At 35.5% G+C, this 13072-nt stretch overlaps 3 protein-coding genes across 7 annotated transcripts; 1 reads left to right on the top strand and 2 right to left on the bottom strand.

Annotated features, from left to right (window-relative positions):
- LOC21391752 (basic leucine zipper 23) lies at window positions 1–4066 on the top strand. Of its 5 annotated transcripts, none has more exons than XR_002903223.1 (5): window positions 1–129; window positions 474–1486; window positions 2699–2814; window positions 3246–3565; window positions 3996–4066. XR_002903223.1 is itself a non-coding variant. In XM_010109364.2 (2 exons), exons 1-2 carry the CDS (start codon window positions 709–711, stop codon window positions 2725–2727), a joined length of 807 nt encoding a protein of 268 aa, XP_010107666.2. In that variant the 5' UTR covers window positions 474–708; the 3' UTR covers window positions 2728–3025. The 5 variants fall into 5 exon arrangements, 1 of the variants encoding a protein (XP_010107666.2); XR_002903220.1 differs by lacking the exon at window positions 1–129 and having other exon boundaries at window positions 3246–3300; window positions 3431–3565; XR_002903221.1 differs by lacking the exon at window positions 1–129 and having other exon boundaries at window positions 3246–3300; window positions 3409–3565.
- Window positions 4067–4103: 37 nt separating this feature from the next.
- Window positions 4104–6897, bottom strand: LOC21391751 (WD-40 repeat-containing protein MSI3). The gene is made up of 6 exons (XM_010109363.2): window positions 6507–6897; window positions 5980–6300; window positions 5746–5889; window positions 5145–5269; window positions 4813–4908; window positions 4104–4637 (listed from the first exon to the last, which is right to left on the bottom strand). The coding sequence occupies exons 1-6, from the start codon at window positions 6813–6815 to the stop codon at window positions 4421–4423; spliced, it is 1212 nt and encodes a 403-aa protein (XP_010107665.1). The 5' UTR covers window positions 6816–6897; the 3' UTR covers window positions 4104–4420.
- A 3920-nt stretch (window positions 6898–10817) lies between these two features.
- On the bottom strand, window positions 10818–12836 carry LOC21391750 (heavy metal-associated isoprenylated plant protein 26). Its single transcript, XM_010109362.2, has 2 exons — window positions 12604–12836; window positions 10818–11409 (listed from the first exon to the last, which is right to left on the bottom strand). The coding sequence occupies exons 1-2, from the start codon at window positions 12682–12684 to the stop codon at window positions 11026–11028; spliced, it is 465 nt and encodes a 154-aa protein (XP_010107664.1). The 5' UTR covers window positions 12685–12836; the 3' UTR covers window positions 10818–11025.
- Between the last annotated feature and the right edge of the window lie 236 nt (window positions 12837–13072).

Here is a 13072-nt window from a genome sequence, read left to right as displayed (position 1 = left end):
CCAAAAAAAGGTAGAAGTTGAAAGCGGCAAACAAAACTCTTATTTGATTTCTGATTTTTCTAGAGAGAGAGAGAAGAAAAGGCCTCGTGGAATCTCTGAGCCAGTCGTCTCCAGCCACAGCAAAACCTGGTACGTCCATTATTTACCATCGCCATGTTCGCCCACCAACAACTAGGGTTTCCTCACTACTCGAACCACACTTCCTTTCTCTCTGGTTCGAACAACATATCCTCGTTTCTTCTCCGATTTTCTTCTTCGTCCTTTTAATTTAGGATTCTTATAATCATTTCTCTTTCCCAAGGATTTGGATCTTCCGTGCATTTTTTTTTTTCGTTATTGATTTCTTCATGGTAAGTCCTTTTCACGTTTCTTCTCTGCTTGAAATCTTTGATTCTATTTATTTGCATTAGTTATCTAGTAGATTTTGCCTCTGTGAGTGAATAATCTCTGTTTTTCTTATTTCGGTTTTTTAGGGTTTTGGTTGGCTTCCTAGGTTTAATTTCTGTGGAATTCATTTCGTTCCGTCGTTGGTATTGTCGTTGTGTGACTTCGAGTTTGTTGGGTACTTCAATTATCCATCTGGGTATTGTTAATTTCTGTCTAGGGCTCAGAACTTTGGGAAAGATTGAAAGTTTAAAGCTTTTTAGTGCTTTTTCTGGCTGAAATTCGTGTCTTTATATATATTTTCTCTGTGATTTCGTTATCACAATGGACGACGGTGAGGTTGATTTCTCGAACCAAGAGGTGTTTTCGAGTCCAAACATTGGCGGTGAGCTTCCAAGCAGTTGTTCAATGGATAGCTTCTTTGATGAGCTTCTTAAGGACACTCACGCTTGCACTCACACCCACACTTGTAACCCACCTGGCCCTGACTTCTCCCACACCCACACTTGCTTTCATGTCCATACCAAAATTGTGCCTGCCTCCGGCGAAGACAAGGCTGCGTCGGATGACACCGCGGAGTCTACAGAAAAGAAATCGAAGAAACGCCCACTGGGCAACCGCGAAGCAGTGCGCAAGTATCGCGAGAAGAAGAAGGCGCGAGCGGCGTCGTTGGAGGATGAAGTTGTGAGATTGAGGGCTATTAATCAGCAGTTGCTGAAAAGGTTGCAGGGTCAGGCTGCTCTGGAGTCTGAGGTTGCAAGGCTCAAGTGTTTGCTTGTGGACATCCGTGGAAGGATTGAAGGGGAAATTGGGTCTTTTCCGTATCAGAAACCTGTTAATCAGAACCTTACGAACACAACCATGCCTGGCGCCTACGTGATGAATCCGTGTAACATGCAATGTGATGATCAGGTATATTGCCTGCATCCAGGGATGGATGGAAAATGTGATGGTGCTGTGTTGAATGGACAAAGTTTCAGTGGTTGTGAGTTTGAGAGTCTTCAATGTTTAGCAAATCAGAACTCAGGATCCAAGGAGCTTCCTGGTTGTGAACTTGGAAATGCGTCTCATGTCAATTCTTCTGGCTCAAATAAGAGGAAAGGTGAACCCTAGAATGACACTTTCTGTATTATATTCTTTCTATTACTTTGTTGCTGACTTTGAAATTTTGTATGATTAGTTAATTCACTTTGCCGGGATGTTATTCACATTATTTTTTTTCTGGTGTTTATAGGTGATCCTCTTAGTTTCGTGAGTTTTTAGCAGTAGCAAAAAAAAAAAAAAAAAAACCAAATTTTGAGAGAAAAAATCTCAACTTAAAATCACTTATTCACCGATTCGAGTTTTCAGTTTTAGGTTTCTACAGTAAAAAGCTCTCAGAAAATATCACATCTAACTTTTTCTGCTACAGTGAAAAGCTCTCAGAAAATGTCACATCTCAGCTCGAATTAAAAACTCGAATCCACAAAGTGAACGAGACTTTAATTTTAGAAGCTAGTCGATCTAGCAATGCATAGGTGGTTGTTGAGGCCACGGTATATGATATTTATCTTTGATTGTAAGTGTCAATTTTTTCAAAGGCTTGAGACTTAAGTGGCACTACTCGTATACCGTTGTTCACTTGTTATATCTCTTCCCGACCAGGTATATGCTGGTTTGCAATAGGAGTTGCTGAGTTGTGTTGTTGGTTCTTGGATTATTGTTTCATGATTTGTATTTGTCTTTGGGTACGGCTAGTTTATATGCAGCTATAGACCTATGGTTACTTTTGATGAATGATGATCATTACAATCATGCCATGGTGCGGGACCATCTATAGACAAGAGATCAGCTCATGGAAAAGACTCTTAACACACACACACACACACACACACACACATATATATATATATATATATTCCCTTAGTGTCTTTCGTTCAATCCAAGGATTCTAGCTCAACTTATTTGGCTAGTAAGAAGTGCGAGAGGCTGAGCCAACCTGTTCAAAATATTATTCTGTCTCTTGTAATTAATTTCCACTATAGAGAGAGGAGGGGGAGGAAGAGGGAGATCCGTAGCATTTGGTTTTATTTGGCGAAAGAATTGTCCCGCTGCATAAGCTTGCTATGTATTGCGTGTTCTGTTTTTTGTTTCTTTTCTGTTTCTTGCTAATCATCTTTTTCTCTTGATGATGAACTTTACCTGGGTTCATTGTTTGTAGCTTTCAATTCTCTCTCTCTCTCTCTCTCTCTCTCTCTCTCTCTCTCTCTCTCTTTCTCTCTCTTTTTGATGTCTCTTGTTGTGATTCTGACCATTTTGTGATTTATTTGATTAGGGGGGACTCGCCCAGCGACAGCAAATTGAAAGCCTGAGAAGTTGGCACTGGATTAAGCATCAAGATAGATATCTATAATAAATAGTTGTCAAACTGCAGCATCAGCTTTCCCTCAGGTCTTTTGAGTTTTTTTGTTTACTACTCTTTTTTTTTCCCTTCGAATTCAAGTTTTTAACCAAGATATAGGGTACTTTGAACTGGTATGATTTCTGATACCAGCCCAATGAGCCCTGGTGGTTCGGTCAGCTTATGATCTCAACTCTGTATGTTTTGTAGAGCTCAAAACCTTAATTAGTACATGTGTTGTCAGTGGAACTTGTGATGGGACCAACTTTATGGTTTTATATAAAGCTCAAATCATTTTGAGTTTAAAACCTATTATTTTCATCCTTATGAATTTTATATACTTTGTTGATTTTCGTTTCAATTTGACCAGTGTAGTTTGCAATTTGTTGCCATATTCTACTTTTCTGTTTTTAGTTTTGCTTTTCTTTAGCTATAATTTCCACTTCCTCAGCATTTATACTCTTTGATTGCTGAATCACAGAACATAGGAAGATGGGATGTCTCTCATGTTTCAATTCTATGAGCTGTGAAACAAGGTGAGTCACATTCTCACTTCATGAGATCCAAATTTCTGATTTTGTGAAAGGATCACTATAGTCTAAGAGAGTTTGCTTCTTCTTCTTTTACCGTTTTGTGCAAGTAAGAATGCCAGATTTCTTTGTGAAGGTAGAGCATTCTCTTATTGAAGAATGTGCCCAACAATTCTTGTCATCATCAAATTTAAGACTGACGCATGGGTGAATTGCACGTGTTTGTTTTTCACTGGTGCGTCTGGCCATTGGAATCTCTTGCCACTGTTAGGTATTTAAATAAAGAAGAATCTTTCTAGGCTCGTTGGCTTTCGATTGTGGTGGATAACTTATTTAGCTGATCTGGATTTCACTCCGAACAGCACTTGACTGAAAATAATAATAATAAATTAAATCTTTGGTTATGATTTGGCCAGTTTTTTGGTTAGTTGTGTATTGAAAGATTCTCCCTTTTTTTTTTTTTTTTTTTCCCAAAAACGCACAAGTAAATAAGAAAGATTATTCTACCGCTTTTTTCTTCAAATTTTTTTTTTTTTTTTGAATCTTACAAATCATGCCACCACATCCATTTCACGCACAAGCACATGAGGCCACCACAGAGTACTTTTCATATTCTATTTATCATAACGGGGGATGAAAGAGACAAGGGGCGCATTTATTTGTGATAGTTCAGTACATTCCTTGGTCATGTCATATTGCAGGAGATCTCAGTGAAACTCTCCATCTTAGACCCAACCGAAGCAACAACGTTGCAACACTCTTGACTTTCAAAGATCTGATCACACGACCATATGACTTGATATTTCAAGTTTAAATGTGAAACCTCGGATGGCCAAGCTCTTCCAACTTTCATACTGAACATAGAAGATTATAACTATTTTCATAGTGACTACATGATTAACAAAGTACCAGGCATCAGCAAAAACCAGTTTTCCGAAACAAAATAATGCATAAAGAAGACCTAAGGTGCTAACTAATCTCTCTAAGTCCTGTAAATCATTCACAGCTAAGGGATTCGTGTAACCCCACCAAAATCCCACAGTTCATTATCCAGGTGAACGAAGAAAACAAAAGGCTGTCTGAGAGTTCACTGCTCAAAGGAAGATTACCCAGGCGAGTATTCAGATCAGTCATCAAGTGCGCAGCCACCGTACTCATCGCCGTATATACTGTCAGAAAGTTGCCAGACTTGAAGAGTGTTGTCTTCAGCTACACTTGTAATCACCCACGGCTCATGTTTGTTCCAAGAGAAATCTGATATTTTAGCTTTGTGACCCCCATGAGAAAAGAGAAGTTCCGGAGGGCCATCATCGCTGTCTCCCTCCAACTGCTCATCCCCAATCCTGAAGGCATCATTGCAAGAATTCTATTGTTATTACTTTTCTCTAATGACTATAGTAGGAAGAAATAGAAAGATTGGAACCTAAAAACTACAAGCATTGTATTGCGTTTGGCCTTTCTCTTCACCACATTACCAAAAGAATGAAGGCACTAAAAGCAGATTCTAACATCAAATACCTGTTAAGGTCCCAAATCATGAGCCTTCTGTCATCAGCAGATGATGCCAACACCGTTTGGTGATTAGGATCCCATTCAACCTGAAATACCTCCTCTCTGCAAAGAAACAAAATTGAGGATAAGGGAATTTCATTTGTTCAATATGTTTGTCAAAAGTTTGTAATGTAGAGAAGAGAATTTTGTAATGTAAAGCCTAGCAAGTCTATGTAAACGAAGCAACAATTTGGTAGAGAGAATAGTTGCATGATTCAAGCAACAACTACATTGGCATATGACATAATTGCAACAGAATTCTAAAGATAAGCAAATGGGAAAAGAAAAAAAAATCGTACTCGTGACTGCTTAAAACATGCAACGGCTCTGTCAACTTCCGCATATCAAACAAACCAATAGTCGTGTCTGAAGATGCCGTAGCCAAAGTCCATTCATTGTATGGATTGAAAGAAAGATAATTCACCTGACATTAACCAATAAGTATAAGAAAAGCGTGAGTAAGATGAGGAGAATGCTAATGCAAATACTCAGTCGAAAACATCTCTATCATTATTCTGGGAACGAGAACACAACAAGAAGAAGCAAACAAATATCTTATTACGACTCACTAGCGTCTTCAATGAATCCCCTCATGTTACCATGAGCCAGAAATCCATTATAAGAGCTAATGAGAAGTCCATAGGTAACAAATCCTCGCTTACCAAATGAAAATAACTTCACTTTATTCTTCCAGCTCCTAATACTCTTTAGGTTAATAGAACTGAATCCTCTTATACCAAGAAGTATTTTAATAAGTTTATACAGTGAGTTTCTGTTCATAGCATCAAAAACAAACACATTCAACATTCTGTTCAGTTAATCGGCCTCCTATGAGTAATACCAAATAGCGACCATTACGCCTATCATATAGGGTTTTAAAACTTTTTCACACTGCATAACCTCTTTCTCGTGAGCTTTGACAGAGTCTTGGCTCTGGTTTGTGCGCAAGTCCCATATGATCAATCTACAATCATCTCCAACAGACCCAAATAAATTCTCATTCTTCCAATGCCACGACACGTCTCCCACCACGCTTTCGTGACCCTGAAAGCAAAATCAACAAGCAACGATTAACAAAGTACTTAAAATAATACATCATTCCTTGGACAAATAATGTTCAAGTCCAAAAATTACCTCATAAACATGCATTGGATCAAGCACTTTCTCTTCAGCCAACGCAGACACATCCCACAAACATATTTTACTATCATGTGAACCGCTCAAGATGTAGCCAGCCTTTCCGGGGTTCCAAGACAATCCGTACCCTTCCTTGTCGTGGCCCCTCAACCTCAAATCCGGATCACAACCACTTTGCGGCTTAGACTCCTGTTTGGCACAATCAAACACGTACACCTCACAGCCACTCGTCTTCGCACCGACAACAGACCCGTTCTGCGGCATGTAACGTGCCTTGTTCACCTCCCCATCAACGCGTATCTTTTGAGTAATCTCCAGCTATAGACACAAGTCAAACCAACAAATTAACAATCAGATATTTATTTTCACAGCTACATTTCAACAAACAGATAATGGGCAAAGATACAACTCCAAGAATTCGCTCTACCAACAACAAATTTAACAATCTCTCCACAAAACCCACGAGATTATTCTTGACAAACAATTAAGCGAACAAAAGAAGAAGCGCCTAAGAAATGTCGTACCTTGGGCATAATAGTGTTTGGGTCACTGGTGTCGAAGGCGGTTTCCGATGCGGTGGCGGGAAGGAAAGCGTCGGCGACCATGAGAAAATTGGAGAAGCCATCGGAGGTGTGGGTCCCGAGGACGAGCTTGTGGACGGAAAGATTAGGGTTTGGGTGGGTAATTGGGGCCAAAGGGGACCAATGGACGGTGAGAGAAGGCCATTCGAGAGGGTGAGAGATGATGAGGTCGTACAAGAACGGCGAGTTCTTCTTCCACACGGTGTACTCCTCCACCACCTGACCCAGACCGGCGTCTTGCTCGTCCGCCATGGATGCGCCTCTTCTTTCTTTCGAGCTTTTCCCGCCAAAATGGAACCGCCAAAAGTCCGAAAGAGTGAATTGTGAAGTGGCTACAGGCTACAACATCTTATATTATGGAGTCCAAACAATTGGGCTTGAATTGATGGGCTTTTATCCAAACTTGCGTTCAAGAAAGTGCTAATAAATGTATGAGAACACAGAAATTTTACTAGATGACCATTAGTCATCTGCTGATGTCCAATCGAGTTTTATCAATATGTGATTCTTTATCATGTACTAGTTGAGCCATGTGCTACGCACGTTGTAAATAACTTTATAAGTTTGATTCCGTGTTAAGGCATAAAACTTCTTTCGAAGTTAAGTCCATTAATTGGACCAAAAGAAAAATATATTTTAAAAAATCAAATAAAAAAATTGAAGTTGGCCTCGTTCACTTCGCGGATTTGAGTTTTCAATTCGAGTTGAGATGTTACATTTTTTAAGAGCTTTTCACTGTAGCAGAAAAAGTTAGATGTGCCATTTTCTGACAGCTTTTTACTGTAGAAACCTAAAACTGAAAACTCGAATCAGTGAAATGAACAAAGCCATAGTTTTTGACAAAAAAAAAGTATGGACATATTTGAAAGGAACTATTTTAATTAAAAGAAAGTAAGAAGAAAGAAAGCATTTTAAAAAAGATGTTGTAAAAAAACGAGAGAGAGAGAGAGAGAGAGAGAGAGAGAGAGAGAGAGAGAGAGAGAGAGAAGAATTGTCAAAGAATAATAGGAAAAAAAATAAAAAAGAAATTTGGCCAAAGAAAATAAGAAAAAATAAAAAGATTTAAAAATAAAAAGAGAAAAAGAAGAAAAGTTTAAAAAGAGAAAAAAAAGAGAGAGAAGAATTGTCAAAGAATAATAGGAAAAAATAAAAAAAGAAATTTGGCCAAAGAAAATAAGAAAAAATAAAAAGATTTAAAAAGAAAAAGAGAAGAGATAAAGAAGAAAAGTTTAAAAAGAGAGAGAAAAAAAATAAGAAGGAGGTCAACATGTTTTTTTAGGAGCTAAGTCGACTTGGTTGTTTTTTAATACATCAGATGTTAGATTGAGGAGCTACTACATGACAGTTTAGAAAGTGATTTGTGGGAGCACTGTATAAAAACATGTGCATAAAGATAACTTTCGATATGACACAAATTACATAGAAAATAAATTACATAGAGGAAAATAAATTAAGTAGGGACACATTTGAAAAAAAAAATTACTTTAACTGTTGGCAAAAAAATTTAAATAGAAACACATGCATAAAAAATTATTTTCATAGTAGTAAACTGAGCCGAAATTATTTTGAAAAACTTAATGTAAAAAATTAACAAAATAAAAAAAAACAAAAAGCAAAGTACATTAAAAGATAAAAACTAATAAAAATATAAAGGTAAAGGAGGGGAAAAAATAAAAAATAAAAAAGAGAAAGAAAGAGAAGCTGCTAGGTGACAGCCTAATAGAAGCACACTATTAGAAGAGCGTTTAAATTAATATTAGATTATTGTCGATTTACAAGTTTTGGTTGCTATAATCACCTACTCAACTCAGGAGAAGTCAAAGAGAAAAATTCAGCTAGCTCACGATTAGATATGCAACACGAGACTTGTCGACACCATGGAACATTGAGAAAAGGGATTCGTGTCAGAATTCGAATCATAATTCGTAACTTCTTATAATATTTTTTTTATAAAAAAATACACATAAAATAAAAATAATTTTAAATTATAATTATGAATTTATAAACTAAACATGTAAATCTATGATCTGTCATGGTTATCAACACCGCTTGACGCTAGATATGTTTGATGTGGTGAGTTGCCGGCATTAGGTCAACACCGACACCAGTGAGAGATAGAGATTTCGACGTGGGAAATATATTTATCTTTAGCAATAACGGATATTCTTATTTTATTTTTATTTTTATTTTTTGTAATTACGAACATTACAAGTTTTTTAGGCCCCGTTCACTTCGCTAATTTGAGTTTAGAATTCGAGTTTTACTACAGTAAAAAAACTCACAAATAATCACATCTAATTTTTTTACTACAGTAAAAAATTCTCACATAAAATTACATCTCAACTCAAATTAAAAATTCGAATCAATAAATTAAACGGATCTTATTATTTGAATTCCATCCTTAACTTTAAACCTATCTTTTAAGACAGCTGTTAAGTGGAAGGATCTTAGAGACCTGAACCTCTACGCCCTACTGTTTAGCATGATATTTTTACTGTCTTATTATGTAGTGGATCCAACCTTAAGCCGCGTTCGATAAGAACCAAGGAAAATAAAACACATGAATGATATCGACATGGACAGTAGAATCTTCCTCAACGTGCTGCTCACTAAAGTTGTGGCGTGAGGAATTCCAACATCCCACCACATCTTATCTGACACTAGGTCTCTATCTTGATCAAAAGCAAAACTAATTAAGAGGAAGAAAAAAAAAATCAATGAGATTTTTTTTTTCTTTAAATGAATGAATGAGAATTTGACGGTTATCATTATTATTTTGTTTTTTGTTTTTGGAGAAAAAATAAAAGAACAACCTCCTATTATATCTATTTTAAAGAAGACACTTGAGTTTCTATTTTAAGTACAGTATTATTGGGTTTTTTTTTTTATCTCTTTTCTTTAAAAAAAATCACAAATGTGTCCTAATTTTGTGTTTTTACCGTTTTAACCTCAGTTGCTTATTTCTGTTTTGTTTTTTGTTTGAGTATTTTCATAATTTTCTTATTTGAAAAAATTTTGTCTGTGTCCTTAAACTGTGTATTTATCGTTTTATCTTTGATTATTTGTTTTTGTTTTGTTTTTTGTTTGGATATTTTCGTAATTTGATTTCAGAATAGTATTTTGCTATTCTTCGAAGCTTCCAGCTTCATTTATTCTGCATAATTTTTTGGGTTTCTTTTCTTCTCTCTCTCATTCTTTCCGTGAAGTTTTCTTCATCATCTCTCTCTACAGATCTTTAGAGTTTTAAGCTTCTTTCAGATGTTTCCGGTGAAGGTTTGTTATTATGAATTTTGGTTGGGATTTTTATGTGATTTTGTCAATGTATATACTCTGTATTTTTTTTTTAAATTGCCATCGCTTTCCCCCCCCCCCCTTTTCCTTCATCTATTTCTTCTTCTTCTTCTTTTTCTTCTTTTGTTGATCTACTTTTGTTGCTTTTTTGTTGTTTTGATTTAAGATTTTGCTCGGTTTTTTCCGGTGTTGTTACAGTAGTACATATTTTGGGTTTCTTGCAATTTTTTTTCCGTCTAAAAAAAAACACAGAAAAGATGGAGAGTGGGCATTTTCCCGCTGTTGATGATTTGTTTTTTTGTTATGGTTGGTCTATCAATGTTTTTTAATTGCTTAAAATCTATTGTTATTTTTTGTTTTCAATTTTTTTACCTCTTACTGATGATTCTCTAATCTTCTTTGAGCATTTTCTTCCTTTTACCAGCTCATTGATTTGTCCAGAAAACAGTCTATGCCGTGGCTGATTTCTATAGGTAGACGTCCTATTTTTCCTCTGCTCTGTAAATTTTCCTATTTGTTGATTGTGTATTCAACTTTTGTTTAAATTAATCTCTTTCGCATTTATTAATTTTACTGATATATGTTGATGACATGTAATGCCTACAATACTCGTTTAATACTATGCAAGGCGCTTGCAGTCAAGGACAACAAAAATACATTAAAAATCGCAGCAGCACTGAAAATTAAAGTAAATTAATACAACTTAATAAAAAATACGAGGCTCTAGAATTATATATTGGTGCTAGAACTTTTTATGCCGTTTGTTTGTTGTGTTAGCTCGAATTACTGTTTAATTTTTATTGTAATATTTTATTTTAAAAAAAATTTAAATTTAATTTTTTATATTATAATATTTTTATATTATTAATATAATTTTTCATTCGAATTAAAAATTTAAATAAGAAAGACTCGTGTTTTTACTTTTCTTTTTTTTTTTCTCTAAAAGACAGAAAAACATTAGTATGCAGAGACTCAAGATATCTCACTAGATTCAAACATGGTAAATATACATGAAAACAACAACACTTTGATTCTTAACAGACCTAATCACAAAACTTCAATCAAATAAAAGTAACCCAAAAAATACAGTAGCGCACAAAGATCAAAGATTCTTCTACTAACATCTATTGGCTCTAAACAATCGAGCATACAGGAGATAGTGTTGGGAGGATCACATGATAGAACAAGCGGCTGTGTTTTCATCGCTGAAGGCGGTGGTGTACCGCACCTCGGTGGAGCTCGCACGTGCGAGCTGCGAGATCCGCGGGTCCTGGGAATTTCGCACGTACCCAGGTGGGGCCTTCTTGTCGTAAACCCCAGCCGCGTACGGGTGCTCAACGACGTCGTATGGCACGTAGGGCCAGATCTCGGCCTTCTTGCCCGTCCGATACGCGACACGTGCCACCACCTTTGCGGGGTCCACATATCCGACGACTGTGACCTTGTTGGCCTTGCGCTCCACATCTACCTGTTTCACACCCTTCATTCCCTCGAGCGCCCGCTTAACCTTCCGCTCGCATCCTTCGCAATCGAGGCGGACCTTGACCTCCACCGTCTGATCAAATCGAAAACCATTACCATATTAAAATTATGAATGATGTGGGTAGCAATCACGCCGTTCGATTTGTACGTTAGTCAGGAGCGAATGACGTCAGACACGACATTGACCGTTAACGGACAAGACAGTACAAAAATCAGTGGCAACAACTCACTAGGAGACGATCATTATTGTTTGGCACTTGCTATTTTGTTTTTTTTCCTTTTTCCTTCTTTGGTTTTACTTTTTCTATCCTTTTTCCCCCAAATCATGACGCGGAGCCGTAGTTAAAGGGTTTTTTTTAGATATACTCGAACTTATATTTTTTAATTCTATCTTTAAAATTTAAATTTTATATAAAAATTTTACACTATAATAAAAATAATAATTTAAATTTAAATATATAAAATAAATTACTCTTAAATTATTTCTCATTCTATTTTATTTTATTTTTAGAGAGCAAGTGATTAAATTCATAAATTGGATTTGTTTGTTTAGCAAAGTACGCTATATAACTTTAGTTTTCTATTTCTAATTTTTTTCATTGTTTTGCTATTAAGAACTTTTAATTTATGTTTGGTAGTGTTGGCAGTACTAGATTTTGGACTCAGAATTTTTGGCCGTTCACTTTACCGATTTGAGTTTAAAATTTAAATTTTATTAGAATAAAAATTATCAAAAATAGTCACATTTAATTTTTTTTACAATAAAAAATTTTCACATAAAATTACATCTCAACTCGAATTATAAACTCAAATACAAATGCCAATATATGTACTGCTGAACTTCAGAAATAAAAAATATACAATAATCAGTTCACTTTTCACGTTTTCCCTAATTTGATGGATTTCACGGTTATTAGATCTAAACTTATATTAGTTTGCCAAAATCTTTATAAAAAAAGTAGCTTAAAAATATTAACAAACAATTTTCATATTTGACAGAGTAAGCTCTTTTCTTCTGAACTTCATGAAATAATATAGATTCCAAAACTTATGAAAAACAATAACAATATCTGGCCCTTCAGAACCTTAAGATAACTAGAAGATCTCTTCGTTGTTCAAATATTTTAACCAAAAGAATTTCTAGCAAAAGAACATTTTAACCAAAAGAAGATAATTTGTAGAAGAACTTAAAGACTAATTCCACTCCAACAATTCTAATGCATACGAAATATAGAAATCAAAATAGGATTATCAATAAAGTGCTAACCTGCAATTGCTTGCGCCTCTTGAGCTTGGAACGGCCGTGAGAACAATCAAAGAGATACGAGAAATGATCTAGAGCTCCCATTTCTCACTTACTAGAAAATTTTTCAACTCGAGAACGAAGATTGGAAAGAATAAAACACCAAATAAAATTTTCTTTAAAAAAAGTACTGCAATTTGCAAGAAACCGTTTCAGAGAGAAAATGATGGGAAAGTGGACATAACCAGGTGGGGGGGTTCTTCCACTTTAAATAAGCGATGATTTCTAAATATCTTCTCTCTCACTAAGTCTACGGGGTGAGGTGACGGGGTGACCCATTCAAATAATATAAAAAATGACCTGTTAAAAATCTAATCTAAGCGGTGATTATAAAAATAAAAATAAAAAAAAAAATTAAGAGGACGTTTATTTTTTATATTTGTCTCTGATTTTAAATTATAATTTATAATTTTTTACAATATTTTTTTTAAAA

This window comes from Morus notabilis, unplaced genomic scaffold (genome assembly GCF_000414095.1).
Source record: "Morus notabilis unplaced genomic scaffold, ASM41409v2 Scaffold711, whole genome shotgun sequence".
Taxonomy (NCBI): Eukaryota; Viridiplantae; Streptophyta; class Magnoliopsida; order Rosales; family Moraceae; genus Morus; species Morus notabilis.
The sequence above is the reverse complement of the archived record's forward strand: the minus strand, read 5'-3'. Positions and strand labels throughout refer to the sequence as shown.

Coding starts and splice junctions, on each gene's coding strand:
- LOC21391752 (XM_010109364.2), top strand. CDS start 709: ATGGACGACGGTGAGGTTGATTTCTCGAACCAAGAGGTGTTTTCGAGT. Junction 1,487..2,698: donor TGGCTCAAATAAGAGGAAAG/GTGAACCCTAGA, acceptor TTATTTGATTAG/GGGGGACTCGCCCAGCGACA.
- LOC21391750 (XM_010109362.2), bottom strand. CDS start 12,684: ATGGGAGCTCTAGATCATTTCTCGTATCTCTTTGATTGTTCTCACGGC. Junction 11,410..12,603: donor AGAGGCGCAAGCAATTGCAG/GTTAGCACTTTA, acceptor CGATTTGATCAG/ACGGTGGAGGTCAAGGTCCG.
- LOC21391751 (XM_010109363.2), bottom strand. CDS start 6,815: ATGGCGGACGAGCAAGACGCCGGTCTGGGTCAGGTGGTGGAGGAGTAC. Junction 6,301..6,506: donor CAAACACTATTATGCCCAAG/GTACGACATTTC, acceptor TTGTGTCTATAG/CTGGAGATTACTCAAAAGAT. Junction 4,638..4,812: donor ATGATTTGGGACCTTAACAG/GTATTTGATGTT, acceptor TGATGCCTTCAG/GATTGGGGATGAGCAGTTGG.